Consider the following 26,725-nt stretch of genomic DNA (forward strand, 5'->3'; position numbering starts at 1 on the left):
CTGGTGCTCTCTGCTCCCCACCAGGGTCCTCCCTGCCAGGAGCCTGGGTGTTCCTTCCCTGTCCAGGCCACTGGGTTTCTGGGCTGTTCCTGCACCCAGGAAAGAGCTGTGTGCCTCTGAGATGCCGCCGCAGAACCCCTGGGTGGCCCACTCACTGGCAGCTACCCCAGGGCAGCTTTCCGAGGCCCGAAGAAAAGCCCAGCGTCACCCCCACTTCTCAGAGCTGCTGTTTGGGGGGCGGAGGGGGCTCCTCCACTGGGGAAGGCCAAGGGGACAGAGCTGTTGGAGGCAGGGTGATCCTCACTGAAGGGCACTGCTGAAGGCTTGCTAAGCCTATAGGATCTCCCCTGCCCGCCACAACCCCACTTCCCTGTGGATTATACTCCTTTCACAGACTGGGACCGAGGCCTAGGGGTGGGCCGTCCAAGCCTGGGGACCAGCGGGTATGCGGAAGGGGCGGGATCAGACCTGGAGGGGGAGTGGTACCCTAACCGGGGCGCGGCGCCCCCTCCCCGTGTCCCTGACTTCCTGCTACCAGGACACCAAACACGACGACCCCCCTTCTCCTGCGGCACACGTTTATCTGGGCTCTTGGATCGTGGATCACGGATCACGTGTGTCGCCACCCTCGTCCGGCGGCCGGGACCGCTGAGAAGTTCCGGGCATAGTGAGCCGCTGCTTCCCCTGCGGCGGGGCGCACAGGGGCTCCCCGGAGCTCAGCCGGCGCGGCCCGGACCTGGGGGCGGCCCTGCGCCGTGACATCAGCCTGGGGCGGTGACATCGGCGCCGGCCTGGTGCGGTGTGCAAAGCCTGTGGGTTGGCGCGGCCCGGACACGCCCTCCTCGAGCGGAACAAAACTGCGCGCGGGCCGGCGCGCCAAGCCTCATTTTCAGAGCCCGCCCTCTCGCCTGCCTGCCGCCTGCCACGCTCGGCCGCTGCCAGGTGAGTGCACCCCGGGCTCGGAGGCCCGGCCTGCGCGCCGCCGAGCACCCAGTCCCCTACCCGCCGGAGCGCCGAGCGCCCAGGTCCCCCACCCGCCGGAGCGCCTGCCCTCGAGCTCAGGGCGCCCCTGGCCTTCCAGCCCCGCCGCCGCCTCCAGGGATGCTACAGGGAGGGTCGCAAGAAAAAGGGGCGCTGGGTGGGCGCGGGCGGAGGAGAGGGGTGAAGTGGCCGCGGTTCTCTTTCCAGTTAGCGCGGGGCCCCTTTCGGGTCCTTCCCCCCGGCGGGTCCCGCGGCGGGACAATGGGCGATTCTGCGCGCACTGACGCTCCTTGTGCGGCGGGGGATGAGGGCATCCGTGCCACCCCTCCTGCCCGGGGGAACGTGCGGCGGGCGGGTGGGGGACCCGCCTGGCACAGCTGTGCCCGGAGCGCGGGTGCGAGTTTCCCCTTTTGCGAAGGGCTAGATGAAGGTCGCCCCGCCGCCTTCTCTCCTGACGCCCCGGGACTTGGCGCGGCGCGGGGACCACCACCGAAGCCTGGAGGAAGCCAGTGTTTGCAGCCTCAGTCCCGAAGGCCGGGGGCAGGAAGGGGCGCTGTGAGCATACTTGAAGCAAGTTACAACCCGTTACCCAACAAGCAGCGTGCAGGCAGGCGCGTCCTCCGCGCTCACAGCTGCCGAGTATGCTGCAAACACCGTTTGTGATCTGATCGAGACCCCGGGCTAGACGGTTGTGGGGTGGGTTCCGCCCCTTCCTGAAGGCATGGGCCCCGCCCCTGCTCCTGGGCGTGGACGGGTGGGCAGCCCCTCCCAGCTGGGGGGACTTGGCCTGGGGGTCCTGTCGCAGTAGCTCCTGGAGGCCCGCGGGGCTCTGGTGGAAGCGGGGCCTCAACTTGTAGAGGTGATGCCGAGGCAGACTGACCCGGATACTCTGCCGGCCTGGACGCGGGGTTCTGCTTCTCTGGCCGCGGTCCTGGGAGGGCGGGGCCGGTTGTCTTCGCCCCCAGCCTTCCTGCCTCCCAGAAGCTGGAGAGGCGAGAGGAGCTGGCCGCCCCCTGTCATCTCAGAGAGCAGCTGGGATCCGGGCACTCCCTGGGGGTCGTGTTCCCTGCCGCCACTTACTCTCAGCCCCTGAGGGTCAAGGTGGGCTCAGGCTCCGGGCCCCGGCCACCTCTTTCCAGAGAGACTGTCCTTGTGGCTGGATCCAAGCCTGCACTGCTGGCCGTCGCCCAGGGAAGGACCCGGTCCTGCAGGGAGGAAATCCTGGGCGGAGGAGGCGGACAAGGAAGGAGGTTTACTCCGGAGAGGGTGTGCTTGGAGAGGGAGGGTGTGCTTGGAGGGGGAGGGGCAGCGCTGGCCCTTTAAAGGGTCTGGGGGTCGCTGGGGAGAAACCGTTGGCACAGGTCTGCAGGCCACACCCCCACCCCTGGGCCACCCAGCGCCTGCCCTCCTGGCCCAGGTGTCCCTTCTCTCACAGCAGACCTCTCTGCCTTGTGGCCTGGCAGGGCCTTCCTGGCCAGGAGTGTAGTGTTGGCACCTGGTTGGCGGGCAGTAGACATTTGGTGAGTGAACGGGTAGACGTGGGCTCATAGCCGAGCTGCCCTGCTGGGCACACGTGACCCTTGCAAACCCGTGCTGGTCCGGCGCGCCGGTGTGGCACAGAGGCCCAGGTCAGGTTTTCATTAACCGTGGGCCTCCTGGTAGAAGGCAGACTGGGGAGGCTTCTTTGAGAGGCTGCTGGAGCTGAAGTTTCTGTAAGCCGGCTTCTTGTGAGGTTGGGTTGGAGAGGACGGGGAAGTCGTGCATTGGATATATTGAGGCACCGAGGAGAATAAAGGTCGCCACTTGCCACCCTCGGACGTGTCGGCAAATAAGGAAAGAGTCACGACCCTGGGCAGGAGAGCTGGCCTTTCCCGAGAGAACAGCCGGCTGACGTCTGTGCTCCCCAGCCCGGGACTGGCCTGTGTCTTTCGCCGACTCGCCTGGGGCAGCCTGTGAGGTGAGCCTGAGGAAGCTGGGGCTCAGAGGTGACCAGTGACTCACTCGGGGTCAAGGCCGCCATTGAGACCCAGGCAGACACCTTCCAGGCCTGCACCCAGCCTCTGGGTCACTCTGCCTTTCCTGTCTCTGATCAGCTCTCCAGGGACAGATCCGCCACTCCTGAGACAGACGTGCTTTACAAAGAGCTTTACAGCAGCTTACACACTGCTTAGGGAGGACACGGCTCTGCTAGTGTGAATGTGGAAGGAGTCGGGTTAGAACTTGCCACCACTGGGTCCTCTACAGTGTAGGGAGAGGGGAGGGCCTCCCGGAAGTTGGGGCCTGGGTCCCGGGGATGCGCTCTTACCAAGTCTGATGCGTGTTTGGATTTCAGTGTCAGGTTGACAAGAAAGAGAAGCAGCCTGGAAAAGAGCCTTCCAGAGGAGAAGCCAGGGGCAGAGCTGGGTTGGGGCGGGCAGGGGTGGGTGCCTGCAGACCCAGTGGTCAGGGATTTGCTGGGGGCAGGGGAGGGGGGAGGCGCCCACAGACCCAGTGGTCAGGAATTTCTGCGGTGACGCTGGGCTTGCACTACGCAGCTCCCCAGGAATTCGTCTGACGTCATCACCGAGTGATTCCATGTATGGTAAAGAGTGTAAATACGGAGGCAGTTAGCTTTTCCGCGGCTTCCTAGGGCCGCAGACAGCGTCTGACTCCTACACGAGGCGAGCAGACCCCCTCTGCGGTGCTGCCTTTCTGCAGGGCCCGCGGGGGCTGCCTGACGTGTCAGCTGCAAGCAGCCTGTTTTACGCGGGCTAAGGGCTCATGTGCTTTGTTTTGGCTTTTAAAAATTTAATCCAGGAAAATAATTCAGACCTTTTCAGCATGGGTAACCAACTGTTACTAAATTGACATCACTTTATCTGTTGGTTAATCTATGGGAACTTGTTATAATATCAGGCTTCCTGTAACAGTTTAAAAATGCTTAAATCCTAGCCCACTGTTTCTACCTTTGTTGACCTTCAGATTCTGAACCCTGTGGGGAGTGCCCTGCTGGTAAAAGCATGATGGGCGCAGTCACCGCCCCACAAGGGCCTCAGGGCCTGGGCTTGAAGAGAGAACTCAGAGCGGAGAGACAGGGAGCAGGGTGACACGGGGTTGGAGCACTGTGGGGTCCGCACAGGGGTGCTGGCGGGCTGAGTCGCCTGCAGAGTTCCAGGAACTGTGTGACGCTGAGGCCGGGCCTGCACCCCATGTCAGTCCTTGCGCCCCCGCAGTGACTGACCACACCTTTCAGGGCAGGACCATTTCCCAGACTCTGTTTCTCCAGGCACCCCTCTTTCCTTGGCTGCCCTCCGGTGTGGGGGCGGGGAAAGGCTTGAGCAGCAGGTTGGAAAGGATGATAGCTCCCGTGTGCACCTGGCCAGGCCCCGCCCAGCCCACCACCCGGCCCGGCGAGCCCTTCCTGGCCAGACCGCTTGGAGGGGACCTGCGCTCTGGGCCCAGGATTTGCCCTCTGTCCCTGGGGAGCAGGAGGCTTTGGAACAGAGAAGTTTGGGATTTTCCACTGGGGACAAAGACACGGCAGGGAATGCCGTCAGGTCACTGATCTGAGGAGGAGAGACCTTCCCGCAGACGCTGGAGGCCGAGCTGGTTTCTTAGACTTGAACCGTGAGCGCCCTGGGCATCACCTCAGCCTGACGTTCGCACACGGCTGGCGGAATGTGAGCGTCTGTCCTCCGCAGCCCCGAGCCCGGCCGGGTCTCTGCTCCCAGGACAGAGGAGCTGTGAGCCAGTCTTCATGCTGCAGCTGGATGAGGCTGGGGGCAGCGGGCCGACCCGGGCACTGGTCGAAAGAATCCAGTCCCGGGCTTCTAGCTTCTGGCAGCCCTGAAGGCCTTGACATTTCAGGGGAATAGCTGTCTGGGTGTCTCCAGCCATCCCACAGGAGATGAAGCCCACTGCTCAGTGGGAACTGTAGACACGGTGAAGTGGACAAACCAAAACCCCCCGGGAGGTCAGGGCTGGTGTGACCACAGGGTCGGCACCCAGAGCAGACTTGGCCTGGGGCAAGGACAACGCACGTCCAGCCCGGGGCGAGGGGGGGGGGCCTCAGGAGCGGGACCCACCGCACACCAGGCCTTGGGCCGCTGCTCTCATTTGCCCCCAACCCTCAGAAGCGGATGGCCTGACCTAGGGAGGAGCACACAAGCGCAGAAGAAGGGAGCCTGACCTTTCGGCTGGGAAGAAATGGGTCCAGATCCCCTTTCCTGACCTCTGCACTGCCTGGACCCCTCCGCCCTCCCTTCCCTCCGCCGTCTCCTGCGGGGGGCGGGGGCGGGGGCGGGGCGCTCTGCCCCCAGGCCTGAGGAAGCAGCTGAGAGGGAGCCAGGCGTCCCTGTTGAACTCCAGATGGTCTGGGAAGTAGGTTTCCTTTTAAGGCATTCGGGCTCTGTCAGCTGGACTCAGGCTGGCAGGAGGGAGTGGGTGGAGCAGGAACCTCCCTGGTGAAAGAAGGTGGCCAGACCCCCAGCTGAGCCCCCCAACCCATAGATTCCCGAGGGGTCCTCATGAGGGCGGGGGGAGCCCATGGCCTGGCTCAGTACTCTTTGCCCCAGGGTGCCGAGCCCTGTCTGTCCCCTGGGTTCCTGAAGGGGACCTCCCCACAGTTTGGGGGGCCCCCGGCCCGGAGGCGGCCTGAGCAGTTTCCCACCTCAGGTTCCCAGACCCTGCTGGACATGGGCCTCCCGAGGGAGGAGGGCTTTTGTGTCGGGAACAAACCACGGCTGGGAACAGCTCCCCACCGCGTGGTCAGGGAACTTCCCCCCTCAGGGGTGTCCCAGGGCTGGAGGACGAAGCCTGTGGGCTCAGGGGCGGGACAAGGCGAGGCAGGAGCCCTTGGGTCCCCATGTCCCCAAGCCCTGTCCGCTAAACGCAGAGGGCCAGCATGGGGCTGGGTGGCCGCCTCACCGCAGCCCTGACTGCAGGCCTCCCCAGCCCCATGTCCTCATCCGTGCCATGGTCAGGTCCCCGCCTCCGGGTGGCCAGGAATGGTGGATGGCGCTTGCAGACTGCCCGGCACACAGTGGGTCTGCAGGCTCGGGGCAGGCTGTCTGCCGAATGCTGAGGGCTGGGGTTCGGGGGTCACGTCCCGGCACCCGTCAAGAGGCAGGAGGGAAACCATATGTCTCTCTGGGAACCGGCTCGTCCCCCAGGACTCCCCGCCCTGCTCGTGGCTGTGCCTGCACCACCCCTCAGGGGGCTGGAGTCACTGGGTGACTTTCGGGTCCAGGCTCTGCCCTGAGCACCTCCTGGGGGTCACTTGAGGGAGCGGGGTCTGCCTGATTCAAATGGGGTTCTGTAGCAAGGAAGGGTCGGGAGGCGGCTGGAGGTTAGGCCGACTGTAATGACCACACTACACCCACCTGACTGTCCGTCATGGAGATGGTTTTGCAGCCCTGCCACAGGGGGCCGGAGGAACAGTGGGGCCTCAGGGACCGGCCCTGGCGGTATGGGAGCTGAGCCCTGAGCCGGGAACCTTGGCAGTCAGCTTAGGTCCCGTGTCCTGGATGAAAATTGGGCTGATTCCCAAGGAGAAGGGGGCTGTTGAGGGTCAGTGAATCTCAGTGGTGAGAAGAGGCCTGGAGAGGCGGGGAAGTCAGGGTTTGGGGTGAGTGGGTGGAGTTGGGGTACAGAGCTCCTCCCCATTCTGGGGTTCAGGATGAGATTCCTTAGTGATCAGAGAAGATTATGGTTCCAGCAACAAAATGGACAGTCAGGAAAAAGAGCATGTTGGAGAGAAAAGGTGATGAGTTCAGGTGGCTGGTGTTGAAATCGAGGTGCTTCCCTGAAACTGGGTGTGTGAGCCTGGGCTCAGGGCAGAGGTCAAGGTCAGTGGAAGTGCTCAGCGGGGTGACCACAAGAGCAGTGGCACCAGGGGAACCACAACCCTTGGGACGGGGAGACAGAGCAGAGGCCGTGGAGAGTGAGCGTCCCAGCTCCCTGCACCCCTCACCCACAGGGGCCTGCTCTCGGCCCACACACCCCAGTGAGCATACTGCGGGCCTTGGGCTGCAGCTCTGAGCGTTAGCGGGGCTGACGTCTCAGACACCTGTGTGAACACCTGTGTGCCAGGCGCGCACTCCTGTACAAACACCTGTGTGCTAGACACACGCAGACTTGAGGGCATGGCAGTGAACCTGGACTGGACCTCCTCCTTGAGCCGACACCTGTGTCCCCTGTTGGGGAAGAAAATTCCCTGCACCCTTCTAGCTCCTTCTAACTTGAAAAGAATTACCTTGACCTGAGACAGATGAACAGGAGCAAATCAAAGCTTAATAACATGTCTACCCAAAAAACCGAGTAACTCCCAAAGTGGCCCAAACCCTCACATTAAATACCATGCTCAGCTAAAGACAAAAGAGGAAGTTGGGGCAATGGTTTGGGACTTCAGAGGCGAGGAGCCAGTTGACATGGAGAAGGAAAAGCAAATGTTTGGAAACCAGTGTTTGCTGGGCCGGGCAGAGATAAGGGGACACAGAGTGGACTGGTCTCCTGGCCCTGCCTACTTTCCCCACCACACCCAGCCTGTGTTCTTCACAGAGATCTCTGGAAACTGCAGTATTGGGGAACTGGCCCTCTATCGAAATTCTTTTAGGCATTTGAGGGAAGATTGATGTTTCTTCCTGAGTTTTTTGGGCCTTGATTGTTTTCAGCTTGAAATAATCCACATAGCAAAGAGACATTTCGGGGGCAAGCTTCCTCCCTGAACTGCATCCGATGGGAAGCCCCTGGTGGTAGGGACCATGCCCCCTGCCCCTGCCTAGACTCCAGCTGCCGGCACCACCCCGGGTGCCCATATCCGAGTTCCCATGGAGGGTACTCCTCCCTGGCCCCCCACTGTTTCCCAGCACCCCAGTTCTCCCATGGAGTCCCTCCCCCGTGCACTTCTGTCCAAAGAGCTGGAAGGCTCGCCATCCCTAATCCTGGGCTCTGACCCTGCAGCCCTGGGTCCCTGAACTCACCCTGTGTCAGGCACTAAGCCATGCCTCCCTGATTCCTCAGAAGTAACCTGTGATGTAGCTTCTGCTTTTGTCCCCATTTTAAGATGCAGAAATGAAGGTTTACAAAGGCTAGCTCCCTTGCCCAAGGAACACACAGCAGTGAGTGGCAGGGTCAGGAAAGGACTAAACCCACCTGGCCTCAGGACCCCAGCTCAGAACCAACCTCAACCTTCTCAACTTGTCCCAGGCTACTGCCTTCAGAGTCAGCTGGGTGCTTGTTAAATATTCCTGTTCTTGTGCCCCATCCTCAGAGGTCATGATTCATTGGGTTGGGGGTGGTACTGGAAAATTGGATTTTGCAAATGCTTCCCCCTCCCCCCACCTAATGAGCTCTAAAGCTTCAGTCCTGCCCTCTGTGTCTGACTCCTGCTTTTTCAAAAAAATTGAGGTTTTTTTTTTGGAGGGGGTGAAATTCCCGGGGGGTTAAGACTTGACACGTTCAATACAAGGGTATAGGTCCGATCCCTGGTCAGGGAAGAAAGATCCTGCAAGCCCTGTGATGTGGCTAAAGAAAAAAATTTTTGGTGAGCCAGATCTTACATACAAAAGAGCATATAAAACCTACATGCGAGGACTTATAGAGCTTATGGAGAAGCTCTATACAGTCAGCAAAAACAAGACCAGGAGCTGACTGTGGCTCAGATCATGAACTCCTTATTGCCAAATTCAGACTCAAATGGAAGAAAGTAGGAAAAAACACTAGACCATTCAGGTATGACCTAAATCAAATCCCTTACAATTATACAGTGGAAGTGAGAAATAGATTCAAGGGATTAGATCTGATAGAGTGCCTGAGGAACTATGGACAGAGGTTTGGATCAAGACCATCCCCAAGAAAAAGAAAGACAAATTGGCTGACTGAGGAGCCCTTACAAATAGCTGAGAAGAGAATCGAAAGGCAAAGGAGAAAAGAAAAGATACACCCATTTGAATGCAGAGTTCCAAAGAACAGCAAGGCGTGATAAGAAAGACTTTCTTAGTTATCAATGCACAGAAATAGAGGAAAACAATAGAATGGGAAAGACTAGAGATCTCCTCAAGAAAATTAGAGATACCAAGGGAACATTTCATGCAAAGATGGGCTCAATAAAGGACAGAAATGGTATGGACCTAACAGAAGCAGAAGATATTAAAAAGAGGTGGCAAGAATACACAGAAGAACTATACAAAAAAGATCTTCACGACCCAGATAATCACAATGGCGTGATCACTCACCTAGAGCCAGACATCCTGGAATGGGAAGTAAAGTGGGCCTTAGGAAGCATCACTATGAACAAAAGCTAGTGGAGGTGATGCAATTCCAGTTGAACTATTTCAAATCCTGAAAGATGATGCTGTGAAAGCGCTGCACTCAATATGCCAGCAAATGTGGAAAACTCAGCAGTGGCCACAGGACTGGAAAAGGTCAGTTCTCATTCCAATCGCAAAGAAAGGCAATGCCAAAGAATGCTCAAACTACCGCACAATTGCACTCATCTCACATGCTAGCAAAGTAATGCTCAAAATTCTCCAAGCCAGGCTTCAACAGTACGTGAACCATGAACTTCAGATGTTCAAGCTGGATTTAGAGAAGGCAGAGGAACCAGAGATCAAATTGCCAACATGTGCTGGATCATCGAAAAAGCAAGAGCATTCCAGGAAAACATCTACTTCTGTTGCAGGAAGGGGGACCCCTTCCAGGGCCCGAAACTGGGCTCTTGTCTACACTCAGAAATGAATTGTCTGAAGAGACACATGTGCTGACAAAGCAAGAGATTTTATTGGGAAGGGCACCCGAGTGGAGAGCAGTAGGGTAAGGGAACCCAGAAGAACTGCTTTGCTGCGTTCGGGTTTTATGGTGATGGGATTAGTTTCCTGGTGGTCTTTGGCCAATTACTCTAATTCACTCTTTCCTGGTGGTGCACACATCGCTCAGCCATGATGGATGTTAGCGAGAGGGATTCTGGGAAGTGGGTGGACACGCAGTGCCTCCTTTCAACGTTTCCTAACTCTTCCGGTTGGTGGCAGCTTATTAGTTCCCTATTCCTTATCAGGACCTCCTGTCATAAAACAACTCATGCAAATGGTTACTATGGTGCCTGGCCAGGGGGGCGGCTTCAGTCAGCGTGCTTCCCCTAACACTTCTGCTTTACTGACTCTGCCAAAGCCTTTGACTGTGTGGATCACAAGAAATTGTGGAAAATTCTTTAAGAGATGGGAATACCAGACCACCTGACCTGCCTCTTGAGAAACCTATATGCAGGTCAGGAAGCAACAGTTAGAACTGGACATGGAACAACAGACTGGTTCCAAATAGGAAAAGGAGTACGTCAAGGCTGTATATTGTCACCCTGCTTATTTAACTTCTATACAGAGTACATCATGAGAAACGCTGGGCTGGATGAAGCATAAGCTGGAATCAAGATTGCCAGGAGAAATATCAATAACCTCAGATATGCAGATGATGCCACCCTTATGGTAGAAAGTGAAGAAGAACTAAAGAGCCTCTTGATGAAAGTGAAAGAGGAGAGTGAAAAAGTTGGCTTAAAACTCAACGTTCAGACAAGGAAAATCATGGCATCTGGTCCCATCACTTCACGGCAAATAGATGGAGAAACAATGGAAACAGTGAGACTTTCTTTTCTTGGGCTCCAAAATCACTGCAGATGGTGATTGCAGCCATAAAATTAAAAGATGCTTGCTCCTTGTAAGAAAAGCTATGACCAACCTAGACAGCATATTAAAAAGCAGAGACATTACTTTGCTGACAAAGGCCCGTCTAGTCAAAGCTATGGTTTTTCTCGTAGTCACGTATGGATGTGAGAGTTGGACTATAAAGAAAGATGAGCACTGAAGAATCGATGCTTTTGAACCGTGGTGTTGGAGAAGACTCTTGAGGGTCTCTTGGACTGCAAAGAGATCCAACCAGTCCATCCTAAAGGCAATCAATCCTGGATATTCATTGGAAGGACTGATGCTGAAGTGGAAACTCCAATACTTTGGCCACCTGATGTGAAGAGCTGACTCATTGGAAAAGACCCTGATGCTGGGAAAGATTGAAGGCAGGAGGAGAAGGGGACAACAGAGGATGTGATGGTTGGATGGCATCACTGACTCAATGGACATGAGTCTGAGCAAGCTCCAGGAGTTGGTGATGGACAGGGAAGCCTGGCATGCTGCAGTCCATGGGGTCGCAAAAAGTCAGACACGCCTGAGCGACTGAACTAAACTGGTGTCTTACCTGGTGGTCCAGTGGCTAACATTTCTCACTCCCAATGCAGAGGCCCAGGTTCAATGCCTGGTTGGGGAACTTGATCCTGCATACTGCAGCCAAGACATGGTGTAGCCAAATAAATAAAGTTTTTGTTATAAACCTATATGCATAGTGCAGAGTACATCATGAGAAACGCTGGGCTGGAAGAAGCACAAGCTGGAATCAAGATTGCCAGGAGAAATATCAATAACCTCAGATATGCAGATGACACCACCCTTATGGCAGAAAGTGAAGAGGAACTAAAAAGCCTCTTGAGGAAAGTGAAAGAGGAGAGTGAAAAAGTTGGCTTAAAGCTCAACATTCAGAAAACTAAGATCATGGCCTCTGGTCCCATCACTTCATGGGAATTAGATGGAGAAACAGTGGAAACAGTGTCAGACTTTATTTTTGGGGGCTCCAAAATCACTGCAGATGGTGACTGCAGCCATGGAATTAAAAGATGCTTACTACTTGGAAGGAAAGTTATGACCAACCTAGATAGCATATTAAAAAGCAGAGACATTATTTTGCCAACAAAGGTCTGTCTAGTCAAGGCTATGGTTTTTCCAGTGGTCATGTATGGATGTGAGAGTTGGACTGTGAAGAAAGCTGAGCACTGAAGAATTGATGCTTTTGAACTGTGGTGTTGGAGAAGACTCTTGAGAGTCCCTTGGACTGCAAGGAGATCCAACCAGTCCATTCTGAAGGACATCAGTCCTGGGTGTTCTTTGGAAGGACTGATGCTAAAGCTCAAACTCCAATACTTTGGCCACCTCATGGGAAGAGTTGACTCATTGGAAAAGACTCTGATGCTGGGAGGGATTGGGGGCAGGAGGAGAAGAGGACAACAGAGGATGAGATGGCTGGGTGGTATCACTGATTCGATGGACGTGAGTCTGAGTGAACTCTGGGAGTTGGTGATGGACAGGGAGGCCTTGCGTGCTGCAATTCATGGGATCGCAAAGAGTCGGACACAACTGAGCGACTGAACTGAACTGATATGCGTAGTTTGAAGAATAATTACAACAGGAGCCTCCATGTGATTACCCCTGGCGGCCCCCTTTTTCTGTCTTCGAGGTGCCAAATCTAAGACAGTAGTCTCTGATATTCCCTTGTCTTTATCGCTCTCTCACACATGTGTTCTTCCCTTGACAGTGTGAGTTTTGCCTGTTTGAGACCCGACACAGATAGTTTGTTTTTTTTGAGTTCTAGCTTACCTGTTTCTTTTGCCGTGAGATTTGTCTGCCTGGGTGCACACAGCAAAGGCTTTATTGTTGTTTCTACGACAGCCTGTGTCTTGTGGGAGTTTATGTCCTAGAGGGCTGGCGGGTGGAGGGGGGAGGGTCGCTGAAAATACAGTGGCTGTGCAGCAGTTCCCTGTGGGCTCCGGAGTGGGAAGCCCCCAGGTTGCCGGCTGGGGAGGCCTCTGCCCCAGGCCCTGTCCTGGGCCATCCAGGTCTCCACCTCCCTGGAAAGTTCATTCCCTTCTCCGTGTCCACTTGCAGGATGCCGAACTGGGGAGGAGGCAAGAAGTGTGGGGTGTGCCAGAAGACGGTGTACTTTGCTGAAGAGGTCCAGTGCGAAGGCAGCAGCTTCCACAAGTCCTGCTTCCTGTGCTGTGAGTGCCCGCCCAGGCCGGCTGTCGCCATGGGGATGACCTGCCTGTCGGCCCCTGGGGGACGGTCCTTGGGAGGGACGGTGGTAAACAGCCTGACATTTGGCAGGAGCGCAGCGGGGCGGGGAGGCGCTTTAGGGCCCCTGTGTTCCTCAGAAGCTGTTTCTAAGGCGGAGGCGGGGGCTGTGGGGGGCTGGCCCGCCGAGCTGGAGGGCGTGGACACACCAGGGCCTAACCCTAACCCAAGCCGGAAAGACCAGGCGGGGAAAACTTCCCACTCACTTTGTCTTCCCTCTCTCCCTACCACAATCCCGGCACTTAAGAGCAAGACACTTTTAGCCCAGGGTTTCACCAACCCCTGGACCCAGATTACCCTTTGTTAAAAGGCCACAGAAATCACGGATGCGGAGGATACACTAGTGGGGGGATAGCAAGACGGGGAGAGGATTAAAAGGTACAGACTGTTACATGTGAGATGAAAAAGCTACGAGGATGTATTGCAGAGCACAGGGAGCACAGCAGCACTTTAAAACAGTCACAGGTGAGTGACTTTAGACAAGGTGAGTCTCGGTGTCGGACAGCTGACACTTCATAACACACTGTGTCAACAACAGCTATTGTTCAGTTGCCCAGTCGTGTCCGACTCCGTGTGACCCCATGGGCCCCTAGCACGCCAGCCCCCCTGTGCTTCACCATCTCCCGAAGTTTGCCTGAGTTCACGTCCTTGGGCAATGGACATAGACATGTCAGCTATCCCTCAAAGATAAATTCACCAGCAGCAGCCTCATGGGCAGCCGTGTCTGGGGAGGGGCTGGGCTCTCCTGGCATCTCTGGGTGGGAGGCCTCTCCTCTCAGCCCCCACCTCTGCCCGACAGTCCGCGTGAGGGGATGTTGACGTCGTCCTGATGGCTGGGAGGAGACGGGCCCCGGTCACTGCCTGGTGGGCAAGCGCCTGGGTACCTGGGGTGCTGGGTGCGGCTGGGGCCCAGGTGTCCTGAGCGCCGGGCCCTGGAGGTGGGGGGACGTCCGCAGGCTCCTGATTGATGGGCTCAGGGCCGAGGGGCTTACAGGAGGTGACCTGTTTCCCCCGAGCCCAGGCAGTGGCGCTGGGTGGGTAGGAGCGTGGCGAACAAGACCCGAGCCTTCAGAACCAGTGGGTCAGAGTCCAGATGTGAATTCCCTTTCTGTTCTCTGGATGCTGAGGGCCAGGTGCCTCCTTCTCTCTCTGCATTTTCTCAACATTACAGGGGAGAAAACAACACCTACTTCTTGGGGCAGGGCTGCGGGAACTGAGAGGAAGGGGTCAGAAAACAAAAGGAGCAGTTGGAGCAGTTGTGAGTGTTCAGTCAACGATAGCTGCTCCCTGACACGCACACATACGCACACAGACACACACACACACGCACACGCACACGCGCACATATATCCATGCACATGCAGACACATCCACACAGACACACATGTGTGCACCCACAGACATGCACCCACCCACCTATGCACATGCGCACACAGACATGCACACTTGCACATATATGTCCACACACATGCGCGTGCGCACACACACACGACACAGAGGATCCTCAGCAAGAAGACTGGGACTCGGGGTGGCCCCAGCCCGTCGGGGAGGTCTGGGAACCGGGCCCTGCACCCCCCAGCGTGGCTTCACTGCTTCCGGAGCCCGTGCTCCCAAGTGGGACACAGACCCCCGGGGCCACCTGCCCTGAAGGAGCACCGGCTCCCACCGGCTGTGGTTGGGCCAGCCAGAAGCCACCTCCAGAGCAGGCAGCGTGGGTCCCACGCCTGCCGAGGCTGACCGAGGGCTGTGCCGGCCTCGGGTGGGCAGTGAGCTTGGGCGGAGCCTTTGGCATCCGGCCCAGAGGAGGCCGACAGCCGTGTGGTGTCATCAGCAGCTCACTGCGCTCAGGAATTTTCAGGCCATTTATTTTTCTCAGAGGGCATCAGAGGGCTTGCTGCTGGCGAGGGAGAGGGGCCAGACTGCTGGCCCCAAGGACCCCTCTCCACCCTCACATGTGGCTTTGATCACCAATGGCAGCTGCCGGGGAGGAGTGGCCACCAGCTGGGCAGTCAGGGAAGCCAGGGGCGCGGGGCTGGGGGGATGGGATGGACCCTGGGCTGGGCTTGCAGCGTGCACCCCAGTGTCCGAGAAGTGGCAAACAGTGCCCAGCCTGGGTGGGGGGCCTTGGCTCTGTGGGCATCGGCCCCGAGGCTGCGTCGTCCCTGAGCTGTGACAGGCCTGTCCTGGGGTCAGCCCGTGGGAAGGCAGAGCTGGTCTGGCCTCGCCCCAGGGTGCTCACAGCCCCACCCACAGCGGCACCCCCTTGCCTGTAGGCGCCAGGCTGTGGGGACATTGGGAGGCGCCAGCTGTAGACCCGGGGCCCCTCTGAGCTGCACCCCCAGGTCCCTGCAGGGGAGGCCGCCCAAGGAGACCTCAGCCCCCGGGCTGCTCTGTCTCACTCACAGCCTCCTGTCTAGTCTTAGGAATTTCCAGGTCACTCTGGGTCTTACGGGAAGCAGTTCCAGGCCGACTCCTGGCTTCCCACCCTAGAAGGGAATGCTGGAGCCCTTGGCCTGCTGTGCCTGCTTCCTCCAGGCCAGAGCCAAGCCCTGGGGAGGCGGCGGGCTGGCCCATATTTGGTTGCCCGCGTGCTGGAAGAACATGGGGATCTCACAAGCAGGACCAGAGGGTCCTTATTTAGTCTGAAGTCTCCAACTTGGCCCAGGGCTGGGGTTGGGGGCAGAGAGCTGGCCTTTAAAGGCAAGGGAAAGGCTGGGAATTCCCTGCAGATCCAGTGGTTAGGACTCGATGCTTTCACTGCCAAGGGCCAGGTTCAGCCCCTGCCCAGGCAACTAAGATCCCGAGAGCCACACGGTGGAGGTGGGGGTGGGGGGAGGAATCTATCTCAAGGCAAAGGAACTGGCAAGGGGCATGGAGGTAAGCTGAGTGCTCCTCGAGAGGAGGAGAGGCTGGCTGCTCCCAGGGTCCCTCTTCAGAAGGACATGTTTGAGAATGTGGTCCCGGTGGGCACACTGCCTCCCCCATCTCAGGGCCTTCGTGGAACCCGACTGTTATCCTAGGCCCAAACCTACATCAATGGGACGTGAGTCTCTGGAGAGAAGCCCTCGGGGGTTGGACGCTGATGGTCTTCTGGGGCCTGGCCCTTCAGGGTGCTAACTCTGCCACACTGTCGGGGCAGCCAGCGCTCACGATGACCTACTGCGCACAGGGCGCCGCGCTGAGCACTTCCCCAGCGAGGTCTCATTTCATTCTCAGCCATCTTTCGGGGAGCACCGTCGTCATGTGCTGGGGACACAGAGCTGGGAAGGCATGTAGCCTGGCCAGGACGCTCCCTGGACGTGGGCTAGCCTGGGCTCCGTGTGACCCTGGGCTCCACACTGTCTCATCCTGGGTCACGGGGCCGCTCTGAGGCCCACAGGCAGCTGCGGGAGCTCTGCAGGCCTTCCAGTGTACCCCATTCCAATCTCCCTTTGCCCCGAGTCAGGAAATTCTCCCAGCATCTGACGTGCTTCAGATCCTGTTGTCGTGATGAGCACAGCCTGCTCATTTCCAAGCCGGTCGCGCTGGGTGCTGAACAAACATTGACCTTCCCCTGGGAGCATCTCTGCCCTGCCCCCGCACCCACGGGCATCCCTTCTGAATCGAATAGCAGGAGGCAGGACGGCCTTGCCCTTCTTGCTTCTCCTCTTGTGTTGGGACCCACAGTGTCTGTCTAGGGCAGTGAGGCCCGGCACACCCCCTGGGGCCCCATGAACTCGGGAAGCTCTCAGGGTGCAGGGGGGCGAGGAAGCCCACCCAGCTCCGGGAGAGGCACTGGGCCAGCATCCGTAGGCCCTCCTCCCCTCCCATTTCCCTGGCCACCCCAACCCCATTGCCAGGCCCCTGGCTCCTGGGAGGTCAGGACGTTGCGTGCGCAGCATCCCAGGGAGCTTCGGCAGTGGGGGCTGGCCGTGACCCACTGGCCCTGTGCCCCTCCCCCGCCCCCACAGTGGTCTGCAAGAAGAACCTGGACAGCACCACCGTGGCGGTGCACGGCGAGGAGATCTACTGCAAGTCCTGCTACGGCAAGAAGTACGGGCCCAAGGGCTACGGCTACGGGCAGGGCGCGGGCACCTTGAGCATGGACAAGGGGGAGTCGCTCGGCATCAGACACGAGGAGTGAGTACCCCCGCCCAGAGCAGAGGTCCTCCTGTGCGTCAGGCCCCGTCAGAGCAGCAGCGCAGAGGGGCCGGAGCAGCCAGGCCCCTCTCCGTGTGGAGCCGTGGCCGCATTTCCGTGCACTGGGAGGAGCCCGGAGAACTGCTGGGCCCCTCTCCTCTGTCCACAGATGAGAAAACCCAGCCAGTATCAGTGACTTGAAGGCGCCCCACAGCCACTGAGGGTCTGAGCCGGACCACCTCGCAGCCTGGCTCACCGGGTGTCAGTTCCCTTCCTGGAAACGGGTGTCACTAGGCCCGCAGTGCCCCCTGACCACTGACCTGCTGTGAGCTGGGTGTTGGCAGTCAGCCCGCCAGCCCCTTGGCGCTGGGGGATGGTCGCAGGTGACAGTGGCTTTCCACACTCCGGCCAAGGCTGTCACCCGTGGGAGCGACCTGTCAGCTGATTTCTCCTGGGAAGACTCTAGTAATAGACGTGCTGCAGGAACAGGGAGCAGAGGGGGCCAGTTCTTAGCAGACGAGCTGTCAGTGACTCCGGTGTTCTAACTGGGGCTGAGGGGAGTCTGACGTCTCGGGGAAGGAATACTACGGGCCCCTGGTGGGTCCCCCGTGGGCGGAGGTGACCCTTGGGCCCTTGGTGGGTCCCCCATGGGCGAAAGCGACCCCTGGGCCCTGGGTGCATTCCCCGTCAGCAGAGCCGACTCTGCAGCCCTGGCAGCTACAGCCGTGCGGCGGGCTGGGCTGGGTGCCGGCAGCTGGCGCCCTCCAGGCCTGTCCCCTCCACCGTGTCGCTCCCTGCACGTCCCCTCACCGCATGCTTTTCCCTGAGCAGGGCCCCCGGCCACAGGCCCACCACCAACCCCAACACGTCCAAGTTCGCCCAGAAGGTCGGGGGCTCCGAGCGCTGCCCGCGGTGCAGCCAGGCCGTCTATGCAGCCGAGAAGGTGATTGGCGCTGGGAAGGTAAGGCTGGGCATGCTGGGGGTGGGGGGGGGTGGCACACATGTTCCTGAACCGTGCATTCTGGGGCTTTGAAGTGTGCTCCCACTGCTCAGGGAAGCCTGAGCCCTTGATGGAGCTTCCCCTTCATTTCAGAGCCCACCACGAAAGGGGTCCCTTTGTCTGTGAGGCTGCCTGTCCCCTGTGCCTCCCAGTCTCCAGGGAGCTGAATCCCCCATCATGGCAGCCTCACCATTGGTCCATAGAGAAGGCTGAGTGCCGAAGAATTGATGTTTTCAAATCGTGCTGGAGAAGACTCTTGAGAGTCCCTTGGACTGCAAGGAGATCCAATCAGTCCATCCTAAAGGAAATCAGTTCTGAATATTCTTTGGAAGGACTGATGCTGAAGCTGAAGCTCCAATACTTTGGCCACCTGATGTGAAGAGCCGACTCACTGGAAGAGACCCTGATGCTGGGGAAGATTGAAGGCGGGAGGAGAAGGGGATGACAGAGGATGAGATGGTTGGATGGCATCACCAACTCAATGGACATGAGTTTGAGCCAACTCTGGGAGATACTGAAGGACAGGGAAGCCTGGCATGCTGCAGTCCAGGGGGTCACAAAGGGGTGGAAATACCTGACTGAATGAACAACAGCAAATACACTTCCTAGGGAGCTTCTGATCGATCCATGTCTCCAGAGTCGGGGTCTGCTGACCTCTAAGGGTACATGTACACCAGCCCTGAAAAGAATGTGCATTGTTGTGTGGGGTCACATCTCTCTCTGGGAAGAAGATCCATAGCATTCATCACATTTTCAAAAGGATTTGTGATACAGAAATGTTAAGAACCACCCCAAATCCACAGAAACCCACTCATGTGCCCCCAGGGCAGAGTTAGCCAAGGTTCAGGCCCATCAGAGCCTCCTAGGAGGCAAACTTGGTCTGGCTGTCTCGCCTGCCGCCCATTGCGATATTCCAGTAGTAGACTCCCCCCCCAGGCACCAAAGTGCAATGGGACCCTCCCTCGGAGAGGCTGCAGGGACAGGTGGCCTCAGATGAGCTGTCAGAGGGCTGCAGGAGAGGCTTCTTCAGGAGGGCCCCGGAGACAGTGCTGGGCATTCACGCAGACGTGGCCAGGGTCACGTGGTCAGCTGTGACGCCGCGGGGCCTGGAGCCTGTCTGCAGCCTCTCTGGACCCGAGTCTTGGCTTCTGGGGCTTCTCGGCCTTGAGCAGGAGCTGGGCACGTGGACAGGGGACGACACACGGGACGGGTCTAGACCAAGCTCGGTCCCCAGCTGGCCTTCAGGCCCACTGGGGAGGGGGTCGCACCTGTGTTCCAGGTGAAAGCCCAGGTCTGCCCGCTCCTAGGAGCTGACCGCCGCTGCTGGTGCCCCCTCTTGGGGCCATGTTACCCCTTGAAGCTTGTTTCCGCCTCTGTCCATCGGGAGAGGTTTGTAAACCCAGCAGGATGACTGCCGTTTGCTTGTGAAGCCTAGGCTGATGGATCCCCTCCTGAGCCTCAGCCCCGCGTCTGAAGCCGCGCACGCAGCAGGCCCGCCAGGCAAGCTGGCTTCAAAGCTGAATGGAGCCGGCGCGGGGGGCCCAGTGCAGTGCGGTGCCCGGGTGTGGCGACACCAGTCAGCTACCATCACCGTCACTGCTTTCGTGGGTTCTTGTGAGGTTGAAGTGAAGATCCTTGCTGTTCACTAAATGATATGAAAACAGGAGATGTGATTAAGTTGGTGTGTCTTCTGCTGTGTCTCACTATGAGAATAGGGAATCACCAAAAAATACCTAGGCATCAGCATTTCCATTCCCCCTCAGGGTCTTAGAGTGAGGGGCCCTCTCTCCCTTCCGGAGGAGGGGTTCTCTTTCGGGCAGAGGTGGCAGGAGGAGACCAGCGTCCGTGCCTCAGGAAGGGCTGAGAAGCAGGAAGACTTTAGGTGCTGACCCCACCAGCGGGGCCCGACTGTGTCTGCAGGGACAGTGGCGGTGGTCAGTCCTCCATCTGCCTGGAGACTGGGGGGCAGCCTGGGTTTCCCCGAGGACGAGCTGAGGCCAGGGTGCCCTCAGCACGGACACCGAGGCCCCTAGAGCCCTGGGCAGGAGCCAACATGCGTGGGCCTGGCTGCTAGGAAGCCAGGGCCTGCCATTTCCTTCCCATCTCCAGCTGAGAAAGGGCAGCTGTGCAAGGGAGCCTCCTTGGCCTTAGAGGCCTTGTTTGGCTTCGCCCGTCTGCGCCGCTGCCTCTGGCTCCGGGCTGTGCAGAGCTGTCTGCTGGGGGCTGGCAGCTGACCGGGGTCTGGCTGGCCCCCACGGGCTGCAGACCCAGGCCGGCTTCCCCTGAGGGGCTGTTGGCTGTGTGGCTTCCGAGCACCTCATTGGAGCAGCGGGGCTTCTGTGGCCCCTGGCCTTCTCCCGGAGCTCCGTGGACCCTTTCTACTTCCAGGGTGCCAGGCACCGCCTCTGCACCTGGCCCCTGCCCGGCGGCAGCCTCCCGCTGCAGTGAGGGCCCTCGAGAACTCCAGGGGCCTGCTGACCACAAAAGCCAGCCCTGCGGCCAGGCCCCAGCGTGTATGTCACGTCCCCCGTGAGAAGTGAGGGGGCCACTGGCCTGGAACCACGGCCAGGATGGGTCCGAGCCCACACCCACATCATGGGTCCTGGTCAGGAGTCAGGACAAAGCTGGGGGCCCCGCCTGCCCTTCGTGGGGCGGCTGCGGCGCTGGTCCCAGCACCTCCTCCGGGAGGTGGGGGAGGCTGGGCAGACCCCACAGGTGTCTTCATCACACCTCCAAGGGGATGGGCTGGGGCAGCAGAGTTAATTCTTTCCTGCCCTCCCCAGTCCTGGCATAAGTCCTGCTTCCGATGTGCCAAGTGCGGCAAAGGCCTCGAGTCCACCACCCTGGCTGACAAGGATGGCGAGATTTACTGCAAAGGTGAGTGGCCTCCCCTCGACGCCCTCCCTTCCTGGAGGGCTGAGCAGTCAAGGCCCATACGTGACGGCCAGTTCCAGCCTTGGAGTCCATTCCCGAGTGTCTCCTGAGGCCTTGTGTGCAGCCCAGAAGGAGCCCCGGTGGGGGTGGGGGTGGGGGGAATGGTCAGTGGCCGGAGGGCGGGGACGGGTGGGGCGGGGTCTGGGCTCCCTTCCCCGCTCCCAGCTGGAGCTCTGACCCTCTGACCGCAGATGGCTCTTCTGGGATTTCAGAGGCAGGGGCATAGCCAGGATGCTCCTCACTATCGGCGTTGATGTTGTGGGGGCTCTGCTGTGTGCCTCACTGTCCCAGAGGCTCCGGCAGGTGCTGGGGTGGGAGTGGGGGCCCTCACCCCTCTCTTCTCTGTGCAGGATGCTACGCAAAGAACTTCGGGCCCAAGGGCTTCGGCTTTGGGCAGGGGGCTGGGGCTCTGGTTCACTCTGAGTGAGCCCCCTGCACCCATGCCCCGCTGCCCACGCCATGCTTCTCATCACCCCCCACCCCAGCGACCTCGAGACTGCCAGGCTCCCTCCCTCCCTCAGCCCTGCACGTGTCGCTAAGGACTTGACCCAGGGCGTCTGGCTCCTTTTGGTTTGGGCGTCTGCTGGAGGGCCCCCTCCCAGGTGCACCCCCACCCCGTCTGGCCTGCCATGTCACCAGCTGGGCCTCTGGCTCTGGCTGTCCCCCCACCTCTCCCCTCCCCTGCCCTCCCCTCCCCACAGACTCCCGCCCTCAGAGGCTGAGTATCCATCATCGGGGGCCCTGCATGGGGAGGACCGTGCTCCTAGTGGGTGGCCTCCTAGTTCCCTCAGAGCAGGCCCGGGGCGTCCCCGCCCAGGAGTCACGGGGGATGTGCAGAGGGGCCCGAATGGAGGGGCTACCTGCCCTGGCCTATCGCCTTCGAGGCTGTGGGCCACGGTACCCCCCAGCTCGGGGCGGGGGCGGGGAGGGGGGCGCAAGCCAGGCCCTAGGGCCCCGGTACAGGATGTGGTCTGGCCTCCCTGGGCTTGAGCTCCCGTGTGGCAGGGCCCTGATGAAACACCCCTGACCTTACGGCCACCCAAACCTGAGGGCGTCTCTGCCCAGCCTGGGTCCCGAGGCTGTGGGGGATGGGGGTGGGGGGGCTGCTCCGCCAGCGCAGCCCAGCCCGGGAATCGTCCTCAGCATGGCCAGCTTGACCCTGAGGGAGGGAGGCGCACGCAGCTTGCCTTCACCTGGATACCCGCCCCGCCCCGGCTCACCTGGGCCCCACCCTTTTCCTGGGACCCTCCCCCTCTGGCCACACCACCCACCCCTTCCAGGCCCCAGGTCCAGAGCAGCAGGAGGATGGGGCGGGCCAGGCCCGCTGACCCCAGGGACGGAGGGTGATGCCACGTGGTGCTGCCTGGACCCAGGGCTGCAGCACGGGCTGTGCTCAAGCTGACCTGCACCCCGTCAATAAAGCTGTCAGAACAGACGGAGCCCGGCGCCTGTCCTGCCCTTGGGGTGGGGGTGCTGGTGTCCTGCTCTGGGGATGGGGGGACCGGTGTCCTGCTCTGCGGGTAGGGGCTGGTGTCCTACTCTGAGGGGGACTTGATGGGAGCAGCCAGGTTGGCAGGAGGCCTGGGGAGGGAAAGTGTCTGCTTCCTCCCCAGTGTCCATTCTAACTGAACCCAGGCAGGGGTCCAGCCAGCCCGATCCTGCTGCCCCATCTGGGCATGAGAGCTGTGAGCTTGCTGGAAGGGCGCAGTGGAGTGGGGGAGGGATGGGGGGTTTCCAGGGGCAGCAGCGCCCTCCTGGGGGCTCTGCCTCCTGGAGGCCACTCCCTCAGATTCCAGCGTGTGACTGTGTGAGTGGGGAGGGGCAGCAGCATTCGGCCCCCAAGTTCAGCACCTTTCACGCGCAGTTCCTTCCCTCTAGCCCCAGAGTCTAGACTCTCGTCCAGAGCCGTAATGCTGGCCGGGGCTGAGGGGTTCAGAGGCCGGGCACTCATCCCTCTTCCGAGGGAGAACTAGGAAGGGAGAAACAGGGACAACAGAGTCCGAAATGGAGCTGGGCCGGCGCCTCTGGACCACAAAGCCAGAGATCAGTCCTCTGCCTTTGGCCTAGGGCACAGCGGGATCCCCCCACCCCTGCCTGCCGCCAGGCCCCATGGAGGGGCCCCTCGGCTGACCCCAGGTGGAGGCGGCTCCACGCTCTTGTGATGGGAGGCAGTTCTGATCTCTGGGTCACCGTCTGGGCCATCCCCCCAGTGTCCTAGGGAACTGCACCCGGCTTCCCGAAGGGCCGACCTGTCCTCATCTCCCTGGAGGTCACCTGGCCGCACCCTGAATGCCGTTTCTGCAGCAGGTCAGGCTGATGTTCAAGGTCAGCTTCCTGTGTGCTCATGAGGCCGCCCTCCGGCACTTCTGTGTTTCCTTGTCAGTAGTGGAGAGGAGCCGGGTCGCTCTGTCCACACTTTCCCCAGAGAGCTCAGCTAAATACCCTTGATCTGAGGTCCGCCTTCCACAAAATACCAGAGTCTGAACATGCCTGAGCCACGTTCTTCGCCACTTTATAACAGGGTCCCCTTTTCAATACTACGCCTCTCACTTCTGTCATCAGAATGGCATTTGTCATCGGTATTTCTACAACATTCTGCTTGGAATTACTTCCTCCTCTTGCCCTGAGACGACTTAGGCTCTTTCTCCAATGCTCTCTCCTTTCTGGGCTCTCACTGGAATCCCCTTTCAGGGTCTGTTCACGATGATGTAGGTCTTTTCCTAGCAGACTTTCCCAGACCTCTCCAGCCTCTACCCATTATCCAGTTCCAAAGCCACTCGCACAGTTTTAGGTATTTGTTACAGCAGCCCGCTCGTTGGCGCCAGTGCCTGCCTTGGTCTGTTCGGGCTATTATAATGCCACGGTCCAGAGGTGGGGCTCGATGGGGCTTCTTAACAACAGGACTTCACTCCTCCCAGTGCTGGAGGCTGGGAGTCCAGGGCCAAGGTGCCGGCAGATTCAGTGTCAGGGGAGAGCCCACCTGCTGGTTCACAGACACGGTCACCTCACAAGGGGGCAGGGGCTCTGGCTTCTCAGGAGGGCACTAATCCCACTCACCAGGGCCCCTCCCTCAAGCCCTAACCATCTCCTTGGGGATTAGCATTGTAACGTATGCGTTCTGGTCTCCTTGACCAAGTCCACGGACACGTGAACTTCTGCATGAGCTCGTCTGAGGGCTGCCTGTCTCATGTTGGGGGCTGGGCTCCTCTGCCCACACTGTGGATTTACAAAACAAGAAGCAGCTGCTTTAACAGCAAGTCTGTGCATCACATCCATAGGACCAGACCCAGGGGAGGTCTTGACGGGACCCCCACCCTGACTCTGGGAAACGGTCTAAACATACGGGACTGGTTTAAGACCAGTCAGTGCTGCAGAGTGCAGGGAGCGCAAGGTGAGGCCCCAGGCGAGGTGCCCTCATCCTGGCACTTCCACTCTATGCAGCCCGGGATGCGGTCGACCGGATGTCTTCCCAGAAGGGTTTGCACATTGGGTATGGGGGTGGGGTGGGGATGAATAGTTCTGCAAACAGATCACCAGTACAGGGCTCTGGGAGGGCCCACAGGAACAGCTGGGTGGGGCGTCTGGGCCCCAAAGCTGGGGACAGGCTGCCCTCTGCTGGAGCCGCAGCAGAAGGCTGTCGGCCAGCCTCCAACACCAGCTGCAAGCTTGGGCCCGCCTGTCACCCAAAGCAGCCTCGGTGGGGAGGATGCCGGACGCACCTCCGGGGGGTGAAGCTGGGTTAAGGTAGAGGCTGTTCCCAGAGGCCGGTTGCTGGCCTGGAAGCCCCTCGGGGCAGCGTGGGGCAGGTGGAGGAGGCCCGCCTGCTGTGAGTGAGGCCAGGCCCCCTAAAACTGACCCCGCCACCTGGTTCATGATGAATCTCTCCACCCATCACTTTATTCCCTTTCTTGTCAGGATTGAGGTGTATCAAAGCCAAAGGGGGCTGAGACCAAGCAGGACACACAGGGCCCTCCCAGTACACCCCCTCCCAGTCCCCCTTTTCCTGTCTGCAGAGAAAGGCTTTGTCTCCTGGGTCCTCCCTGATTCCTGAGTCAAGGGCAAAGCAGAAGCTACCCCCTTGGAGAAGACCCCCCTGCCAAGGCCAGCTCCCCGTTCCCGATTTTGGACACTTGGTGGGTTTCATTCCGCATCCTGTGCACTTCGTGCCACGGCCTCTGTGAAGGCCTTAAATGCATTCACCCTCTGGGGCGGGTGCTGTCATTACTGCCATTTACAAATGACCCAACTGAAGCCAAGAACCAAACAGCGGCTTGGGATCTGGTTCAAGATAGACAGCAGAGCAGGACAGAAAGGCAGGAACTGGGTCTAGGCCCGCCTCCTGCACCACCCACCTGACACTCTTCCTTCGCTGCCGTGGGCTGGCGGTGCGGGGCAGGGCGGTGCCCGCACTCTTACCCTGCGTACTTGGCACAGGTCTGGGTGCTGTCTGACTTGGCCCTCCCATCAGCAGCAAGCAGTGGTCATGCCACCCCTTTATCCTAGAGAAGGAGTGACTGTGTGAGTGATGTACTCAAAGGCACTGCCGGTGGTGGAACCAAGGCTGGAACCAGCTGTGTGACCCTGGGCCCGCCTCCTCCCCCTGGGCGTCGGCCTCTCCCATGTGAATGGAGATGTGACCTCGATTAAGTCCACAGAAGTGCTTCTCAGGCCTGAGAACCTCCTGGGGATCTTGCGAAGCTGAGACTCCAGCTCGGCTGTTGGGTGGGGCCTGAGACCCAGCGCCTCCTGTGGGCTCCCAGGGGAGGGAGGTGCTGAGGCTGTTCCAGGCAGTCCTGGGCAGTCGGGGCACCTGCCAGCTCTGATGTTCTGCATTTATGGGCCTGGGGAGCCTCCTCCCAGAGGCCATGGAGATTCCGGAGGCTGGTAATGGTGAATAAAGTGCTTAGTGGGCATTTTCTGCCCCAGCTGAGCCCCTGGCCCTTCCACTCTGTGACCTCATCCTGACCCTCTAGAGGGCTCCTGGGCCACTCCCACTCGGGGTTACTCCTCCCAGCCCCCTGCTCACCCTGTTCCCCGGCAGAACTCAGCTCACACCCAGGGCCCACACCGATGCTCCTCTCCACGGACCTCCCTAGGGTCACATTCATGAACACACCAGGAGCTTCCTCCCTCCCCCAGCTCCTCCACCTCCTCACTTCTCCTGGACCCCAGTCCCAGGCTGGACAGCTACAGCCATCTCTGACTGATCTTGACAAAGGCAGCTGTAGGAACATCTCACTTATCAAGTGATAAAGGTGAAAGTTTATACTCCTCACTACGCAACGTTGGAAATGCAAAGGCAAGCAGGGAAAACAGTCCTCTCACGCAGGAGGAACTCGTAGGACCTGGCTCCCTTCCCCCCATCACCCCCACCCATTTCAAGTCCATGAACCGGCTGCCCTTTAGGAGGAGACGGAAGAGCTACCCGCTAGTGCAGAAAGTGCCAGGGCGGGACGGGGACTTCCAGTCCCTGGGACAGACCCCGCACATGGTCCCCGGTCCATGACCCCGTCCCCCTCCCTCTTCTGGGTGCAAATGTGTGTGAGCCAAGACCAAGCTGAGCGACTCTTGTTTCTGGGGTTGGGGGACTGGAGGGGTGGAAGAAGATACTTTCTTGTCTTAAACTTTTTTTTGTTGGTTGTTGTGGACCATTTTTTAAGTCTTAATTGAATTTGTTACAATATCGCTTTTGTTTTGGGTTTGGTTTTTTAGCCACAAGTCATGTGGGATCTTAGTTCCCAGACCAGGGATCATCCAACCACACCCTCCA

General features: G+C 59.3%; 1 protein-coding gene across 2 annotated transcripts; it reads left to right on the forward strand.

Moving 5' to 3' along the window:
* The first annotated feature begins 829 nt into the window (after nt 1–829).
* CSRP1 (cysteine and glycine rich protein 1) lies at nt 830–25,939 on the forward strand. Of its 2 annotated transcripts, none has more exons than XM_055583230.1 (6): nt 830–942; nt 12,717–12,829; nt 16,853–17,021; nt 17,853–17,982; nt 20,805–20,898; nt 21,306–25,939. In XM_055583230.1, the coding sequence occupies exons 2-6, from the start codon at nt 12,718–12,720 to the stop codon at nt 21,380–21,382; spliced, it is 582 nt and encodes a 193-aa protein (XP_055439205.1). In that variant the 5' UTR covers nt 830–942; nt 12,717; the 3' UTR covers nt 21,383–25,939. The 2 variants fall into 2 exon arrangements, with proteins under 2 accessions (XP_055439205.1, XP_055439206.1); XM_055583231.1 differs by lacking the exon at nt 830–942 and adding an exon at nt 2,333–2,938.
* Nucleotides 25,940–26,725: the final 786 nt, after the last annotated feature.

Source organism: Bubalus kerabau, chromosome 5, assembly GCF_029407905.1.
Source record: "Bubalus kerabau isolate K-KA32 ecotype Philippines breed swamp buffalo chromosome 5, PCC_UOA_SB_1v2, whole genome shotgun sequence".
NCBI lineage: Eukaryota > Metazoa > Chordata > Mammalia > Artiodactyla > Bovidae > Bubalus > Bubalus kerabau.

Excerpts from the sequence above, each read along its gene's own strand:
- CSRP1 (XM_055583230.1), top strand. The coding sequence starts at position 12,718 with ATGCCGAACTGGGGAGGAGGCAAGAAGTGTGGGGTGTGCCAGAAGACG. Across the intron at positions 12,830-16,852 it reads CAAGTCCTGCTTCCTGTGCT|TGGTCTGCAAGAAGAACCTG; the intron begins GTGAGTGCCCGC and ends CCGCCCCCACAG. Across the intron at positions 17,983-20,804 it reads AGGTGATTGGCGCTGGGAAG|TCCTGGCATAAGTCCTGCTT; the intron begins GTAAGGCTGGGC and ends TGCCCTCCCCAG.